The following is a 19,407-nucleotide window of genomic DNA, read 5'->3' as shown; positions in this document are numbered from 1 at the left end:
GCTCTTCCCCTTGGAGCAAAGGAGGTTGAGGGGAGATTTGATAGAGGTGGACAAGATTCTGACAGGTTTAGATAAGGTGGACAAAGAAAAGCTGTTCCCATTAGCTGACAGGACAAGGATGAGGGGGTCACAGATTTATGGTTTTGGGTCAGAGAGGAAGGGGGGATGTGAGGAAGAATATTTTGATGCAGCGAATGGTAATGACCTGGTACTCGCTGCCTACGAGGGTGGAGGAAGTGGAGACAATAAACAATTACAAAGGAAATTGGATGGGCATTGGAAGGTTTCAAACAGAAATGCTGACGAAATATCTCTGAACTTCCTAACACCCTGTCACTCTGTGATCCTTGTGAAATCTGAAACCAGGTATTTGCAACAAGACTCAAAGAGCATCAGCCCACTGGAGGCAAAGTCATGAGACCGGCCAGTCCAGCAGAAAGAAACCCTCCGACCCTCCCCATTGACCAACTGTGAGAATGAACAAAATGCAATCCTGGATGTAATTGAGAGCAGAGACAATAGATTACAGAAATTACAGAAATCAATTACAGAAATCCTGTAATTGAGAGCAGAAACAATAACAGCAGAATCCAACCCCTGGAATCACTTGTGAACTTGTTGGTGTCTCAGCAGCTGGGATGAAAGTCTGAATCCCTTCCCACACTGAGAGCAGGTGAACGGCCTCTCCCCAGTGTGAACTCGCTGGTGACTCCGCAGGGTGAATAAACTAGTGAATCCCTTCTCACACTGAGAGCAGGTGAATGGTCTCTCCCCAGTGTGAACACGCTGGTGGGTCTCCAGCTTAGCTAATTGACTGAACCCCTTCCCACACATAGAGCAGGTGAACGGCCACTCCCCAGTGTGAACTCGCTGGTGTCTCCGCAGGGTGGATAAATCAGTGAATCCCTTCCCACACTGAGAGCAGGTGAACGGTCTCTCCCCAGTGTGAACTCGCTGGTGTCTCTGCAGGGTGGATAAATCAGTGAATCCCTTCTCACACTGAGAGCAGGTGAATGGCCTCTCCCCAGCATGAACTCGCTGGTGTGTCCGCAGGCTGGATGACCGAGTGAATCCCTCCCCACACTGAGAGCAGGTGAACGGTCTCTCCCCAGTGTGAACTCGCTGGTGTGTCTGCAGGCTGGATGACCGAGTGAATTCCTTCCCACACTGAGAACAGGTGAATGGTGTCTCCCCAGTGTGAGCTCGTTGGTGTCTCTGCAGGCTGGATAATCGACTGAACCCCTTCCCACACTGAGAGCAGGTGAACGGCCTCTCCCCAGTGTGAACTCGCTGGTGTGTCCGCAGGGTGGATAAATCAGTGAATCCCTTCTCACACTGAGAGCAGGTGAATGGCCTCTCCCCAGTGTGAACTCGCTGGTGTGTCCGCAGGCTGGATAACTGACTGAATCCCTTCGCACAGTGAGAGCAAGTAAATGGCCTCTCCCCAGTGTGGCTGCGCCGATGAGCTTCCAGATCAGATGGGTATCTGTATCTCTTCCCACAGTCCCCACATTTCCATGGTTTCTCCATGGTGCAGGTGTCCTTGCCTCTCTCTTCAGTTGAAGACTCGTCCACACCCCTGCTGTGAATGGTGTGATATTTATTCAGGCTGTGTAACTGGTTCAAGCTCAGTGCACTGGAACACACTCACTCCAGTCTGGCAGTGTGTTGGCACTTTTCCAGTCACACTGATGTTTGAAATCTTTTCAAGTCATCAGACCGGACAACCATTTCTCCTCGATTCAAAGGCCGATGATATTCAGGTCCCAAGGAATATGACTCTGTCAGGTCTAGACACAACGTTTGAGATTTCGGCCTGTGATTCCTCTTTCAATATCCTGTAAAACAAGTTTACAGAGATCATCAGTGTCAGTGCAGGATAGAAATTCAGAACACACAATTCTAGTTTCTATGGAACATTCTTTCCTCTCTCCAGACTCGAAACATTGGCTCTATTCTCTCTCTATCTGGGGGATAGCGTGGGAAATGATGCTGTGGTAGATCAGCCAATTCTCAATGAATGGTTGAGGCAGTTCGATGGGCTGAATGGCCAACTGCAGCTCCTGTTTCTTATGATTTCTGTGTCCAGGACAGGAAGCAGTGAGCATGGATCTGTTAATCAGCCTCAATCAGCACCTTCAGGAGAACTGGGAGGGTGAATATTAGATACAGCAGAGTGAGAATGGAGGGAGAGTGTGTGGGATGGAGATTTACAGCTTTTGGGAAATGAGAGAGGAAAGAATGTTCATTAGAATCATAGAATTCCTACATCTTATCAACTGTCCCTGATCCTTCACAATGAATCTCTCTTCTCAAGACACTCTTATCTCTGACTTGTCTGTTCTGCTCGCAGTCTCACAAAGCAGCGGCCTGTGTGCTGATACAAGGGACCCTGCTTGGCAAGTTTAATGCTCCATGACTGTGTCTTTAATGACTGAATAACTATAGGAATATGGTCAAGTCAGCTAAATCACATGATGCTTTATGTTTCGGTTAGTAACTGTCCATTTTGTTAACATAGCACATTTGGATATATAAATACATATAAAAGCAAAATATTGCGGATGCTGGAATCTGAAACAAAAACAGAAAATGCTGGAAAATGTCAGCAGGTCTGACAGCATCTGTGGAGAGAGAATGGAGCCAACATTTAAAGTCTGGATGGCCCTTCATCAGAGTTCTGACAAAGGGTCATCCAGACTCGAAATGTTCATCTATTCTCTCTCTATAAATATATATACGACAGCTGCCTCAGCCTTGGCCCACTCTAACACATGCACGAAGCAGGGCTGACTATGTGGAAATGCTCAGATTAAAGTTTCCTGCCTTCTCTTTAACAGCGAGTGAAAATGTTTATCGGCTTGCAGACCTTCAAAGGAGTCAGTGTCTGCTATTTCAGCATGAACAGGCTAATCTTCACCTGCGTAGGCCCCAGAACATTCTGCTTTTCGGCCTTCACCAGAGGGTGAGCAAGGCCAGATTTCTCCATAACAAATACCAAAGGCGAGATATGGGGATATGCTATGCAAATAAAAGATTAGCAGGAGTCAATTTTTCATCGAATGCGAAAGGGTGAAAAGCTAGGATTTAATTAGCGAATATGTCCGTCAATGAAGGATTAGAAACATTCCTGGTTTCTGATTTGCTGTAATTGACTATTATTGCCAAGTTATTTTTCTGTAACATCAGAACCACTTGCGGGTGGAGTTTAATTTAGACAAATGCAAGGTGATGCATTTTGGTAGATTGAACCAGGGCAGGACTTACTCAGTTAATGGTAGGGCATTGGGGAGAGTTACAGAACAAAGAGATCTTGGGGTACATGTTCATAGCTCCTTGAAAATGGAGTCACAGGTGGACAGAATGGTGAAGAAGGCATTCGGCATGCCTGGTTTCATCGGTCAGAACACTGAATACAGGAGTTGGAATGTCTTGTTGAAGTGGGACAAGACATTGGTAAGGCCACACTTGGAATACTGTGTGTAATTCTGGTCACCCTATTATAGAAAGGATATTATTAAACTAGAAAGAGTGCAGAAAAGATTTACTAGGATGCGACCAGGACTTGATGGATTGAGTTATGAGGAGAGACTGGATAGACTGGGACTTTTTTCTCTGGAGCGTCGGAGGCTGAGGGTTGATCTTGTAGAGGTCTATAAAATAATGAGAGGCACAGATCAGCGAGATGGTCAATATCTTTTCCCAAAGGTAGGGGAATCTAAAACTAGAGGGCATAGGTTCAAGGTGAGAGGGGAGAGATACAAAAGTGTCCAGAGGGGCAATTTTTTCACACAGAGGGTGGTGAGTGTCTGGAACAAGCTGCCAGACGTAGGAGTAGAGGCGGGTACAATTTTGTCTTTTAAAAAGCATTTAGACAGTTACATGGGTACAATGGGCATAGAGGGATATGGGCCAAATGCGGGCAATTGGGATTAGCTTAGAAGTTTTTTAAAAAAAGGGTGGCATGGACAAGTTGGCCAAAGGACCTGTTTCCATGCTGTAAACCTCTATGACTATGTGTAAAAAACTTGCCTCAAACATCTCCATTAAACCTCACCCCTCACACCTTAAACCTGTGCCTCCTAGTAATTGACTCTTCCATCCTGGGAAAAAGCTTCTGACTATCCACTCTGTCCATGCCCCTCATAATCTTGTAGAATTCTATCAGTTCACCCCTCAACCTCCGTTGTTCCAGTGAGAACAAACCAAGTTTCTCCAACCTCTTCTCATAACTAATGCCCTCCATACCAGGCAACATCCTGGTAAATCTTTTCTGTACCCTCTCCAAAGCCTCCTCCTTTTGAATGGACCTACCTCATATTAAGCTGATCTTTCTCTTCACCCTTTCTGTAACTGTAACACTACATTCTGCACTCTCTCCTTTCCTACTCCCCTATGTACTCTATGAACAGTATGCTTTGTCTGTACACCGCGCAAGAAACAATACTTTTCACTGTATCCCAATACATGTGACAATAAATCAAATCAAACCCATTGCTGCATTTCCTTCCTGAAGCCACATTTGTCCACTGGGTCCTGGCCCCGGGAGAAAGCGCTGCAGCTGCCGTTGTGTTGGGTGTTGAGGCGGTGCCGCTAGTTCCTTATTGGGGGTGTTGAAGCCTCCACTGGGTGTGTGGAGCCTCCCCTCCCACCCACTGCCCCTAACGCTGCCTCCGCTTATCCGCCTCCTTCCCGCCTGAAGATCAGACAAACAAGCGCCTGTCCCTGGGGATGAGCCGCACTGCGCATGCCCAACGTCACAATGCCCGGGGACTGATTGACGGCGGTTCCGGGCCAAGAGGAAAAGGGGGCGGGGCTGGAGGACCGAGCGGGAGCGGCTGGTCCTCCAACCAGAGTGAATAGGGGAGGGGTCTGAAGCATGCGCAGTGCGGGTAATGGCGGCGGACGGACGGTTTTAACTCGGATCCAAGATCAGTTCAAGGTAGAGAGCGGCGCGCGGAGAGCGATGAATGTGGCGGGTGGGTGGAGAGCCTTCGTAAACATGTTGTTCAAATCCAAACCCTGGAAAATAACTTCCCGGGCACCCTGTTGGTACCAAATTGGAGGCGCAACTTGTCGTGTTGGGCTGGGCTGACGGCCGCCAATCTGTTGGTGGCAATGTCTATCAGTGCGCATGTGCGGCCGGCATCTTTGTAAGGGGCAATGTGCAGCAGGGATCGCCATGTTTGTAGGGGGCGCAGGAGTGTCTACCTTTGTGATGTATGGGACCTGAACCCACTGCCGTCCATGTTGTGCAAGTACATCCACCCTGCTGATAGGGAGGGAATTCCAGGATTTTGACCCAGCGACTGTGAAGGAATGGTGATATATTTCCAAAATGTGGAGATGCCAGCGTTGAATTGGGGTAAACACAGTAAGAAGTGTCACAACACCAGGTTAAAGTCCAACAGGTTTATTTGATAGCAAAAGCCACGAGCTTTCGGAGCCCCAAGCCCCTTCTTCAGGTGAGTGGGAGTTCTGTTCACAAACAGGGCATATAAAGATACAAACTCAATTTACAAAATAATGGTTAGAATGCGAGTCTTTACAGGTAATCAAGTCTTAAAGGTACAGACAATGTGAGTGGAGAGAGGGTTAAGCACAGGTTAAAGAGATGTGTATTGTCTCCAGCCAGGACAGTTAGTGAGATTTTGCAAGTCGTTGGGGTTACAGATAGTGTGACATGAACCCAAGATCCCGGTTGAGGCCGTCCTCGTGCGCGGAAATTGGCTATCAGTCTCTGCTCAGCGACTCTGCGTTGTCGTGAAGGCCGCCTTGGAGAATGCAGAGACTGATGGCCAAGTTCCGCACACATGAGGACGGCCTCAACCAGGATCTTGGGTTCATGTCACACCATCTGTAACCCCCACGACTTGCCTGGGCTTACAAAATCTCACTAACTGTCCTGGCTGAAGACAATACACATCTCTTTAACCTGTGCTTAACCCTCTCTCCACTCACAGTGTCTGTACCTTTAAGACTGGATTACCTATAAAGACTCGCATTCCAACCATTATTTTGTAAATTGAGTTTGTCTTTATATGCCCTGTTTGTGAACTGAAATCCCATTCACCTGACAAAGGAGCAGCGCTCCGAAAGCTAGTGTCTTTTGCTACCAAATAAACCTGTTGGACTTTAGACCAATCGTTTGTATCCCTCCATTCCCAGGCTGCTCATGTGACAATCCAGGTAAGTCTTAAACGATGTCAGCGTGCCTGCCTCCACCAAAGACATAATTTCATTGCCTGGTAACTAACCTCCTTGAGCTCAGCTCATTCTGGGCTGGGAGTGTTTGATGGGGCGGTGTAGAGGGAGTTTATGAAAACTGTGCCTACTCTCTGGCGCTGTTTGGGGAAAGGATGTCCCAATTCTCCATTTTTAAAAGGTCAAAGAGAGGACCAGCTGGATTAAATGGTGTTGCTTTATGACATAATTTAATCGCCTGGTAACTAACCTCCTGGAACCCAGCTCATTATGGGCTGGGAGTGTTTGGTGGGGCAGTGCAGATGGAGTTTTTCTTATCCAAAGTGTTCCTCCTCTCTGGCACTGTTTGATGTGGCATGTAATGGGAGTTTTCCTTTGTACCTAGCTTGGGCAGTGCTTCCCCTGGGAGTTTTTCACAGGATGATTGAGAGAGAACTTTCCTCTGTACCTTAGATGGGTTGTACATACCTCAGGAGTGTTTGATGGGAAAGTGTAGAGGGAGCCTTGCACTGTCCCTCACAAGTGTTGCAATTGCCCTGCATGATTTCTACTTCACAACATGTGCATTAAATTTTGATTTGATTTATTGTCAAATGTATTGGGATCCACTGAAAAGTATTGTTGCTTGCACGCTATACAGACAAAGCATACCTTTCATGGAGTACATGGGGAGAAGGAAAGGATAGGGTGCAGGTACAGGTAGGGTGAAGAGAAAGATCAGCTTAATATATGATAGGACCATTCAAACATGACAGTAAGGAAGAAGTTGTTCTTGAGTCGTTTGGTACATGTTTTCAGACTTTTGCATAAATTTACTGAGAAGGTGGTGGTGAGCTGCCTTCCTTCAGTCCATGTGTTGTAGGTACACCCATAGTGCTGTTAGGGAGGGAATTACAGGATTTTGATCCAGTGACAATGAAGGAACGGTGATGTATTTCCAAGTTAGGAAGGTGTGTGGCTCGGAGGGGAATTTCCAGCAGGTGGTGTTCCCATGTGTCTGCTGTCCTTGTCCTTCTAGATGATGGTGGTTGTGTGTGTGGGAAGAGATTGACTCAGTCATTTATCAGCTTTGTTTGTGGGAATACATTTGTTGACAACGGATCCACTGCTTTTCGGTATTTTCCTAATACACCACAATCCAGTTGCCCCCTCATAACTTCACGGTTACTTCTGTTAGGATTTAAGACTCCTGTTTCAGATTGAGTAACATTGTTTTCAAACTTAGTGTAAAATTCTATTATAAATTTATTATATATTTCGCTCTCATCCAACCTCACTAAAAACAGATCACCTCTGATCAGCATCACATTTCTGTCTGCGCATCGAGGTACCCTGAGGTTGTGAAAGGCACTATATAAATGAAAATTCTTCCAACTGCAGCCCAGTTGCTGTGGTTATCAGCAACAGCATCAAGACTCCCCTGTTTTATAATGAACAAGGTTCACCCCCGAATCTGATTAACAGCAGTAATAACTGCTGAATCAGAACAGTGCAGTTGCTTGTGAACCCACTGGTGTCTCACAAGGTTGGATGATTGAGTGAATCCCTTCCCACACACTGAGCAGGTGAATGGCCTCTCCCCGGTATGAACTTGCTGGTGTCGCAGCAGGATTGATGATTCAGCAAATCCCTTCCCACACACACAGCAGGGGAATGGTCTCTCCCCGGTGTGAACTCGCTTGTGTCTCAGCAGGGCCGATGACTCAGTAAATCTCTTTTCACACACACAGCAGGTCAACGGTCTCTCCCCGGTGTGAACTCGCTGGTGTGTCAGCAGGTGGGATGCAGGTGAAAGGTTTCTCCCCGGTGTGAACCTGCTGGTGTCGCAACATGTTTGAAAATCGAGTGAATCCCTTTTCACACAAGGGGCAGGTGAATGGACTCTCCCCAGTGTGACTGCATTGATGAATTTCCTGATCAGAGGGATAACAGAATCCCTTCCTGGTATCCCCACATTGCCCACATGGACTCTCCCCAGTGTGACCAAATCGATTAGTTTCCTGATCAGAGGGATAATGGAATCCATTCCCAGTATTCCCACATTGTCCACACGGACTCTCCCTGTTTCGGTTACACTTGTGCCTTCCCATAACAGTCGATTGGTTGAATCCAGATCCACATGTGGAACACGTGTACAGTTTGTCTTCGCTGTGACTGCTGCTCTCCCCTTCCATGATGCCAATGATATTCAGTCCTGAATCGAGTGACTCGGTTAGATTGATGTGATGTCTAGTCTGAGCTTCCTGTCCATTTAACCATTTATATCAGTAATTACTGTAAAGAAAAAAGGACAAATTTTTGGACAGTTTTATAACTTTACATTTTTATTCCCCTAAATCCAGCTCTCTTCTTTGTTGAAATGAGTCTCTCTCACAATACTTCTGTCCTGTTCAAATGACAACTGCATAGAGGGACAGTGTCCCTTTAAATATGCAGATCACCTGCCAGCACCACACATGCTCAGTTGGCTCAGGCCAATGGGACTGGCGCGGTGCCTCCACACTGGGCTGCTGGGTAAGGAGCTACAGCAGATGAGCTGGGGTGGGGTGGGGTGGGGTCAGGTGACGTTACGGGGATTGAAATATCTGGTATTAGTGATGGTGTGGATATGTGGTCAGAAACTCATCTTGGGGTCAAATCTGACATGGAGATTGTGAAGTGTGTGATTCAGCTTCAGACAGCTCCCAGGGAGAGGGATGGACTTGGCAGTTAGGGAACAGAATTTGTAACGGTGACTGAAGACAATGACTTTGGTCTTCCCAATTTTTAATTGGAGGAAATTTCTGTTCATCCAGTACTGAATGTGGGATAAGCAGTTTGATAATTTAGTAACAGTGGAGGAATGGAGAGGGATGGGTAGAGCTGGGTGTTGTCAGTGTAGATGGGAAAACTAACACGGTGCTTTTGGATGATGTCATTCAGTGGCAGCATGTGGATGAGAAATAGGAGGGGCCAAGGATAGATCCTTGGGGCTCACCGAGTTCAGGGGGTTTGGAGAGGAAAGGGAGATTGGAGATGGGGCAATAGTTGGCAAAGACTGGGATTGAGTGTTTTTTTCAGGGTGGGTGATTTCAGAGGATTCAAAAGTGAGGGGGACAGTACCAGGGAAAAGAGAGAACCATTAACAATATCACCAAATGTGGGGAAGTTGGATGATCAGCAATTTAGTGAGAATAGGGTCGATGGAGCACGGGGTGGGTCTCATGGACAAGATAAACATGGAGAGGGCACGAGGGGAGATAGGAGAGAAACTGGAGAAAGATGTCTGTTCTGGGCTTGGTCAAGAGGGAACTTTAGACATGGTTTGTCCCAGTAGGCGAGTGGAAGGGAGGGATACAGCAGCAGCAGCTGATCGAATTATCTCAATCTTAGTAACAAAGAAGCTTCATGAACTCCTCACACTTGTTGAGGTGAGAATAGAGGAGATGGGCGAGAAAGAGACCTTCAGAAGGAACTAACTAATGTTTGAGGTGTTAAAGATTCAACATAATGTGCGAACACAATGTTGACTTATTTAACTTTAATCCAGAGTATTAGCCCATGTAACTGGGTTGAAGTTTACCAACTAAGCTTTGACAAAGGGTCATCTGGACTTCATAGAAATCATAGAAATCATAGAAACCCTACAGTGCAGAAGGAGGCCATTCGGCCCATCGAGTCTGCACCGACCACTATCCCACCCAGGCCCTATCCCCACATATTTTACCTGCTAATCCCTCTAACCTACACATCCCAGGACTCTCAGGGGCAATTTTTTAACCTGGCCAATCAACCTAACCCGCACATCTTTGGACTGTGGGAGGAAACCGGAGCACCCAGAGGAAACCCACGCAGACACGAGGAGAATGTGCAAACTCCACACAGAAAGTGACCCGAGCCGGGAATCGAACCCAGGACCCTGGAGCTGTGAAGCAGCAGTGCTAACCACTGTGCTACCGTGCCGCCCGTGACTTGAAACGTCAGCTCTTTTCTCTCTTTAAAGATGCTGCCAGACCTGCTGAGATTTTCCAGCATTTTCTCTTTTGGTTTGAAGTTTACCAACATGAACAGAAACAGACCCCAATGAACATGGATCAGTCCTGATCTTATTAACAGTAAAATCTAATCACCTTAGTTACCTATGAACTCGCTGGTGTGTCAGCAGAGGGGATGACTGAGTGAATCCCTTCCCACACTGGGAGCAGGTGAATGGTTTCTCCCCAGTGTGAACTCGCTGATGTACAGTGAGGTCAGATGATGTCTTGAACCCAGCGTCACAGTGAGAGCACCTGAATGGTTTCTCGTCAGTGTGAACACGTTGATGGCGCATCAGTTCCCCAGAACTTTTAAAGCACTTCTCACAGTCTGGACATTTAAAAGGTCTCTCCTCAGTGTGAACTCGTTGATGGTGGAGCAGTTATCGGGAACTTTTGTAGCACTTCCTGCAGTCTGGACATTGAAATGGTCTCTTCTCATTGTGAACACTCTGGTGGTTCAGCAGAGTGGATAATTGAGTGAATCCCTTTCCACACTCAGAACAGGTGAAAGGTCTCTCCCCAGTGTGAATTCGCTGGTGTGTCCGCAGGTTAGATGACCGACTGAACCCATTCCCACACACAGAGCAGGTGAATGGCCTCTCCCCGGTGTGACTACACTGGTGTTCAATGAGTTGAGATGATTGTTTGAACCCAGTCCCACAGTGAGAGCATCTGAATGGCCTCTCATCACTGTGAGCACGTTGATGGAGTATCAGGTCCCGGGAACCTTTATACCACTTCCCAGTCTGGACATTTAAATGGTCTCTCGTCAGTGTGAACTCGCTGGTGCGCCATCAAGTCAGATGACCGAGCGAATCCTTTCTCACACTCTGAGCAAGTGAATGGTCTCTTCCCAGTGTGAACTCGCTGGTGTCTCAGCAGGTTGCCTGACTGAGCGAATCCCTTCCCACAGTTGGAACAATTGAAAGGTCTCTCTCCAGTGTGAACTCGCTGGTGTTGCAGCAGGCTGGATGAGCGAGAGAATCCTTCCCACACTTGGAGCAAATGAATGACCTCTCCCCGGTGTGTCTGGGCTGATGAGTTTCCAGTTCACATAGAGATCTGAATCCCTCCCCACATTCCCATCGTTTCTCAACACTGTGAACGACACTTTATCCTTCTATTTTCACGATTCACAAATATTCAGGTTACGATAAATTAGGTGACTTCATTTGAATCTGATGGGATGTTTGGTTTGAGTTTTCTGACTGCAAATCCTCCCCTTCTGATACCCCGTGGAATTGATCTCAGACAGTAAAATGGGAGCGAGAGAGAACTCACAAAAACAGGTTGTGAAATTGTGAATGAATTTGGTGTTATATGGGGCTGACAGGAGGGAAAGGTGACCATGAAAGCTGTTGGATCTTTTGTGAAAAGTGATCAGGTTCAATCAGCTCCTTCAGGGAAGGGAGCCTGCCACTCCGTCTGAGTCTACACATAGATCTGCACGAACACAAGCAATAGGAGCAGGAGTAGACCATTTGGCCTGTTGAGCCGGCTCCAGCCATTCAACATGATCATGGCTGGTGTTGGTCTTCAATTCCACTTTCCCGCCAGCTCCCCATATCTTTCAGCTCCACCTCCACCGCCCCCCCCTCTCCCCACCCTGCCCCACCCAAGAAACCAAAAATCTCTCCATCCCATCCTTAAACTTAACCAACGATGAAACATCTACCACCCTGGGCTAGAGAATTCAATGCGACAAGAGAGACAGAAAGAGTAAGAATGAGAGAAGTGGGTGGGAGAGACATGGGCAATGGAGAGGCATTTTATAGACCTAGAACAGAGCCACAATTTGATAGAATCTCCGAAACCCTCAACCTCCACCACCTGGATGGACCAGGGCAGCAGGAGTATGTGGACACCATCACCTGCAAGCTCCCCTCTGAGCCACGCACCATCCAAATTCGTCTGACATTAGACCATAAGACCATAAGACATAGGAGCGGAAGTAAGGCCATTCGGCCCATTGAGTCCACTCCACCATTCAATCATGGTTGATTTCAACTCCATTTACCCGCTCTCTCCCCATAGCCCTTAATTCCTCGAGAAGAGTGAACCCATTGCACTCAGTTCCTCGCCAGCAACTCTGTCCCTGTCCCTACCAAATGAATGAGACTGAACCAGACTTTTTTTTTTAAAGGTTATGTGCTCACTCGCATCAAAGCTTGTTCGGCCATCACCGTAGAGCTTACCAGTCTACAAACACTTCCTTTTAAGAAGCACCAAATTTTTAAATTTCTCATTCCTGTTTACCTACATAGTTGCAATCATCCAAATTTATGTAATATTTCTCAGCCACACAGGCTCTTAAGCATTTCCGATTTTAATCACTCTCCCAGTAATGACCTTTTTCATTTGTCCAAGTCACAAGCTCTGGAATTTCCTCCTTAAGCCGCTCTGATTCTCTACCTCACTCTCCTTCGTTAAGACTACTCAAAACTGATGGCACAGTGGTTAGCACTGCTGTCTCATAGCGCCAAGGACTCAGGTTCAATTCCAGCCTCTGTGCAGAGTTTGCACATTTCCCCGATGTCTGCATGAGTTTCCTCCGGGTGCCCCAGTTTCCTCTCTCACTCCAAAGGTGTGCAGGTTGGGATGAATGGCTATGCTGCATTGCCCCTTCATGTCAGCAGGGTAAATACGTGGGGTTACAGGAATAGGGTCTGGGTAGGATTGTTGTTGATGCAGTCTCGATGGGCCCAATGGTTTGCACGACAGGGATTCTGTGATCTCGTCATTTGGCTCAGTGTCAATTGTTATTTTGTAACATTTCTCCGAATTGCCTTAAAACTTTTATTTTGTTGAAGACACAACATAAATAGAAATGATTGTCACTGCCCTGGCCATTTATCATTGTTCTGCCTCAATAATAAGAAACTGGAAGCGTGAAGCAGGTTGATTTCTCGTGGAAAAAATAATCAAAATTATTGCCCCCAACAAAGATGGCGGTTGCGCATGCGCTCTACCTGGTACCCGAATAAAACTGGCGGCTGCGCATGCGCTCTATCTACTGCGAGTGCCCGGATAAGGATGGCGGCCGCTAACCCAGCTCTGTGAGAAAAGCACTCCAGGGCGGGGGAACGGTCCCCGGGAACCGGTGGGTTATTCTTTCTCATTTGCAATCTATATGACATGCTTACGAAGCGTATCCAGTCACTGACCTGATCCATCGCTCCCGCCATTCTCTCCTGGACGGATTGCAGATCGGAAAAAAAATCTTCCCCATTGCCCTTAATCACACTGCGCATGCCTCACTCAGCCTCGCCTCTCATTCATTCCGATTGGTCCTCCAGCCCCGTCCCCTCCTTCTATTGGTTGGAGCTGCTGTCAATCAGTCCCCGGGCATTGTGAGGTGTCAGGTGAGAGGTCAGTGCCGGGGGGATTACAATGAACATTCTCCACTCTCACTATCCACCGCTTCCGTTTTCTCCCCACAAGCCACCTCCAACAAAGAGAGCAGGGGGGACACACTGACCTAGTGACAATGTCGCTGCATTAGTAATCCAGAGAGACAGCACAATGTTCTAGGGACAGGGCTTCAAATCCATTCAATTAATACAATCTGCAATTTAAAGTTAGATTCAGTGATGGTAATCATAGGATCCCTGCAGTACAGAAGACTATTCGGCCCATTGAATCTGCACCGACCTCAATCACACCCAGGCCCTATTCCCGTAACCCCACACATTTACCCTGCTAATCCCCCCTGACACTAGGGTCAATTTAGCATAGCCAATCAACCTAACCTGCATACCTTTGGACTGTGAGGAAACCGGAGTCCCCGGAGGAAACCCATGCAAACATGGGGAGAAAATGCAAACTCCACACAGAAAGTGATCCAAGCCGGGAATTGAACCCGGGTCCCTGATGCTGTGAGGCAAACCCATTGTAAACCCCTGGTGACTGAAGCTCCTCTGAGAAAATCTCCACACACACAGTTCTGGACGCAAGGTTAGAGTCATAGAGGTTTACGGCATGGAAACAGGCCCTTCGGCCCAACTTGTCCATGCCGCCCTTTTTGTTTAAACCCCTAAACTACTCCCAATCGCTTGCATTTGGTCCATATCCCTCTATACCCATCTTACCCATGTAACTGTTAACATTAACGTCTGTTATTCTGTCTGGCCAGTCAGAGTGATTCAGATTCATGTTTGTCACAAGTAATGAATGAAATTATGCTCAATTTGTTATTTTTGTTAAAATTGTTTTTTTTTTGTTAAATTTGTTAAAAGGATCTCGAAAGAATTATCCAAAACTTAATTTGGATTTCCAGGGAGGAGGGAGAGTGTGTGGGATGGGGATATACAGATTTGAATTGTCTGTTGAGAATTTATATCCTGGACTGACATTGGTTACATTTGTAAACACCATTGACAACATATTAGAAGCTGAGGATTTGTGGAGAAGATATTCAATTTAGGATCAATTCAGGACCAAATTAATTTGGGGGAATGAAAGTGGAAAATATTCCACCAAATGAGAACTGTCTGTTAAGAATTTCTATCTTGTACTGACAGTGATGACTTTTCAATCTCCTTTATCAGGTTATTAGAAGCAGAGGATTTGGAGGTGGGAAACGCAAACCAAACATCGCATCAATATCTGATACTCAATGAATCGGAGTGTGAGTATTATTGCCCTTTGAATATGGAGGGAAGATTGTTTTAACAGTTGCATAGTGTATAAAACATTGCAATTGAAGCAGAGAGAATCCGTACACGTGTACTGTGTACGAGGCTTGAGCTGATCATCCAACCTGGAGAGAAATAAGGACACCAGCATCACGGAGAAACTGTGTAAATGTGGAGATTGCGGAAAGGGATTCAAATACCCATCCTTGCTGGAAATTCAGTCACACTGGAGAGAAGCTGTTCACTTGTTCCGTATGTGGGAAGGGATTCACTCAGTCATCTGAGCTTCTGATACATCAGAGAGTTCATACTGGAGGAAAGCCATTCACCTGTTCTGTTTGTGGGAGGGGATTCATTCAGTTATCCCAGCTGCTGACACACCAGCGAGTTCACACTGGGGAGAGGCCATTCACCTGCTCTGTGTGTGAGAAGAGATTCACTAATTCATCAAACATTCTGACACACCAGCGAGTTCACACTGGTGAGAGACCATTCATTTGTTCCATGTGTGAGAAAGGATTCAAAACTTCATCAAACCTTCTGACACACCAGCGAGTTGACACCCGGGAGAGGCCATTCACCTGTTCGGTGTGTGAGAGGGGATTCAGTCAGCTAGCCCACCTGATGACACACCAGCAAGTTCACAAGTGACTAAAGGGTTTGGATTCCACTGATGTTGCTGGCGTTCATCATACCCAGGACTGAACCATGTTCATTCTGACAATTCAGGTTTGTTTCTCTGATGTTACCAACTATAGTACTGGCTGGAGTTTAAGATTCTAGTTAATTAGCTGATTATGTGACCTGCAGTCTCCCTTTAAGAATATGTGCCTGTGATCATTCCCCTGAATTCAGAGACTGAACTTGTGGCAATGTCACTGCGTTAGTAATCCAGAGAGGCAGCACAATGGTCTGGGGACAGGGCTTCAAATCCATCCAATTTATACAAGCTGCAATTTAAAGTTAGTCCCAGTGGTGGTGACCAAGGCTCATCTGAAAATATCTCCACACACCCAGCTCTGAACACAAGATTCAGATCCATGTTTTTCACAAGGCATGAATGAAATTATGTTCTGTTTGTTATTTTTGTTAAAATTGGTTATTCTTTTGTTAAATTTGTTAAAAATTTGGGAGCTTTTGGAACACTGCTCCTTCATCAGGTGAACACGCTCACCTAATGAAGGAGCAGTGCTCTGAAAGCTCGTGATACCAAATAAACCTGTTGGACTTTAACCTGGTGTTGTGAGACTTTGTACTTCTCCCTAATATACTCTACGAATGGTATGTTTTGTCTGTATAGGTTGCCAGAAACATTACTTTTCACATGTCACAATAAATCAAATCAATGTGTCGTCATCCTGGGCTAGAAACCAGGAGGAGGGAATGTTGTGACTTTCTCTGAATTGTTACAGCACAGAAAGAGGCCATTTGGCCCATTGTGTCTGTGCTGGCTCTCAGAATGAGCAATTCACTGAGTGGTATTCCCCTGCCTTTTCCGTCTAACCCGGTTCATTCATCCCCTTCAGATAACCAAATTCAGAGTTTGTATCCTCTGACAGTGATGGATTTTGGAAACTCCTTTTCTAAGGGGTTAAAAGGGGAGGATTAACACACAGCAAACTCAAACCAAGAGAAACGTTTGTTCTGAATGTTATCCTGTCCTTACATTGACAGCTTTTCTAAAATCTTTTTTCCACAGGGAGTTACAATCGGGAAACACTCGTCAATATCTGACATTCACTCGATTCATCGGGAGCTGAATATCATCAACCTCTGAATGTGGAAGGAGAAATGTTTGTCTGTTCTGTTTGTGGGAAAAGAATTTCAAACATCAGTGTGACTAGAAAAGCACCGAGACACACACACACCTGAGTGGGAGTGTTCCAGTGAACTGACTGCGGAAAGAGCTTTAACCAGTTACACAGCCTGAAAAAACATCACACCATTCACAGTGAGGAGAAACTGTACATGTGTTCTGTGTGTGGCCGAGGCTTCAACTGATCATCCAACCTGGAGAGACACAAGGACACTGGCACCATGGAGAAACCATGGAAATGTGGGGACTGTGGGAAGGGATTCAGTTGTCCTTCCCATCTGGAGGCTCATCGACGCAGTCACACCGGGGAACGGCCATTCACCTGCTCTGCGTGTGGGAAAGGATTCACTCGGTTATCCTGTCTTCAGACACACCATCTTGTTCATTCTGATAACAAACTTTTCACTTGCTCTGTCTGTGAGAACAGTTTTAAAAGGAAACCGGATTTGCTGACTTACCAACGCATTCACACCGGGCAGAGACCGTTCACCTGCTCTGCGTGTGGGAAGGGATTCACTCAGTCATCCAACCTGCAGACACACCAGCAAGTTCACACTGGAGAGAGACCGTTCACCTGCTCCGAGTGTGGGAAGGGATTCATTCACTCATCAATTCTGCTAAAACACCAGCGAGTTCACACGCGGGAGAGGCTGTTCACCTGCTCCGATTGTGGGAAGGGATTCATTCAGTCATCCCACCTACTGAGACACAAACCAGTTCACACAGGGGAGAGGCCATTCACCTGCTCCCAGTGTGGGAAGAGATTCACTAATTCATCCCACCTACTGAGACACCAGCGAGTTCACAAGTGACAGCAGGGATTGGATTCTGCTGTTATGCTGCTGTTACTCACATCCTGGACTGAACCATGTTGATTCTGACTTTTTCAGCTTTTTCTGGAACATAGGAGGCTGAGTGGTAATCTTTTTGAGGTCTATAAAATAATGAGGGGCATAGATCAGCGAGATAGTCAATATCTTTTCCCAAAGGTCGGGGAGTCTAAATCTAGAGGGCATAGGTTTAAGGTGAGAGGGGAGAGAAACAAATGTGTCCAGAGGGGCAATTTCTTCACACAGAGGGTGGTGAGTGGCTGGAACAAGCTGCCAGCGGTAGTAGTAGAGGCGGGTACAATTCTGTCTTTTAAAAAGCATTTAGATAGTTACATGGGTAAGATGTGTATAGAGGGAAAAGGGCCAAATGTGGGCAATTGGGACTAGCTTAGGGGTTTAAAAAAAAGGTCAGCATGGGACAAGTTGGGCCGAAGGGCCTGTTTCCATGCTGTAAACCTCTATGACTATGTTAATAATCCCAAGAACTGAGCTGGAGTTTAAGATTCTGAAAACACATGAAATAAACCAGCTCAGTGTCAAACACCCGGTGTGTTGCATATTTGTTAAGAGACTAACTGAAATCCTGTTCTCGACTGTTCCATTTCTGGGTCTTCTCTCAGTTGAAGGAACATTTATATTTGTGTTGAGCCTTTCATGATATCAGGTTGTTCCAAAGTTTTCCTAGCCAATCAAATTCTTTTGAAGTTCAGACAATGTTGGAAATACAGCAGCTCATTTGCACAGCAAGATCCCATGGAAAATAATCCAGACAATGTATTTGAGTGATCTTGATTGAGGGATAAAGGTTGATCAAGACTCTTCCCCTGCTCTTTGAAATAGCATCAATGGATCTCTTATGCCTGACTGTTCAGTCTTACTTGGAACATAGGACCTCTGACAGTGCGGGGCTCCCTCAGTACTGCAGTGGAATGTCAGTCTGGAATTTCTGTTCACTTCTCTGGATTTGAAACCACAGCCTCCTGACTCAGATATGAGAAAGCAATCACTGAGCCAAGGTTAACACCTCATCATTACAGTGGATTATTTCAGTTTTCAAACCTCTGGTTACCCTCATGGACAAATCCCAGCTGCCCATTCCTTCAAGAGTGTCTCTCTTAGCCTGGATATCCTGAGGAGGTGTCGGTAACACAGCCATGTAGCTGTCCTCAGTGTTTAATGGCACAGTGTGGACACAAATCCACAGGAAATAGTCTCACAACACCAGGTTAAAGTCCAACAGGTTTATTTGGTAGCACTAGCTTTCCAAGCACCGCTCCTTCATCAGGTGAGTGCCCGATGAAGGAGCGGCACTCCGAAAGCTCGTGCTACCAAATAAACCCATTGGACTTTAACCTAGTGTTGTGAGACTACTTACTGTGCCTACCCCAGTCCAACACTGGCAACTCCACATCACAAATCCACAGGGACAGTGAGAGTCTGATTCAATGTTGTACAAATCTGTTCAATATTTCATCCTTGGCTCTGAGTCTTTGGGTGATGATTTAAATCTGATGTCCATTAGTTGCTGACTCATCGACTTGAGAAATAGTTTTTTCTCATTCACCTGATAAAATTTTGAACCCATCCCCAGATTTTCAATCAGTTCTCGTGAAAAGAACCCCAGTTTCTATAATCTTTCCTGATAACTAAAGCCTCTATTCCCTGTGATTGTCTCAGTGAATCTCTTCTGCACCCCTCATGATTTTGAATGTTTCTATCAAATCTCCTCTCAGTCTTTTCTCCAAGTGAAAGAGTCCCAAATTCTCCAATCTGTCTTCATCACTGAAGTTTCTCATCCCTGGAATCATTCTCCTAAATCTGATTTTCCAGCCTTTGTTTTCTATTTCCATGTGGAAAGAATTGCTACAAGAACTGGAAAAACTCAGCATGTCTGCCCGCATTTATCA

At 46.2% G+C, this 19,407-nt stretch overlaps 2 protein-coding genes and 1 pseudogene across 2 annotated transcripts in view; 1 reads left to right on the top strand and 2 right to left on the bottom strand.

Moving 5' to 3' along the window:
- Nucleotides 1-1,781, bottom strand: part of LOC144484497 (uncharacterized) — a 47,445-nt gene extending 45,664 nt beyond the window's left edge. The window contains 1 exon segment of the mRNA XM_078203016.1: nt 622-1,781. Coding sequence (XP_078059142.1) covers nt 622-1,530 — 909 coding nt within the window. The 5' untranslated portion in view covers nt 1,531-1,781.
- Nucleotides 1,782-4,879: 3,098 nt separating this feature from the next.
- LOC144484516 (uncharacterized) lies at nt 4,880-17,729 on the top strand. The gene is made up of 3 exons (XM_078203037.1): nt 4,880-4,942; nt 14,768-15,583; nt 16,554-17,729. Exon 3 carries the CDS (start codon nt 16,892-16,894, stop codon nt 17,480-17,482), a length of 591 nt encoding a protein of 196 aa, XP_078059163.1. The 5' UTR covers nt 4,880-4,942; nt 14,768-15,583; nt 16,554-16,891; the 3' UTR covers nt 17,483-17,729.
- Nucleotides 7,579-19,407, bottom strand: part of LOC144484496 (uncharacterized) — a 156,938-nt pseudogene continuing 145,109 nt past the window's right edge.

Source organism: Mustelus asterias, unplaced genomic scaffold (genome assembly GCF_964213995.1).
Source record: "Mustelus asterias unplaced genomic scaffold, sMusAst1.hap1.1 HAP1_SCAFFOLD_113, whole genome shotgun sequence".
Taxonomy (NCBI): domain Eukaryota; kingdom Metazoa; phylum Chordata; class Chondrichthyes; order Carcharhiniformes; family Triakidae; genus Mustelus; species Mustelus asterias.
This window is presented reverse-complemented; position numbering and strand designations above follow the sequence as displayed.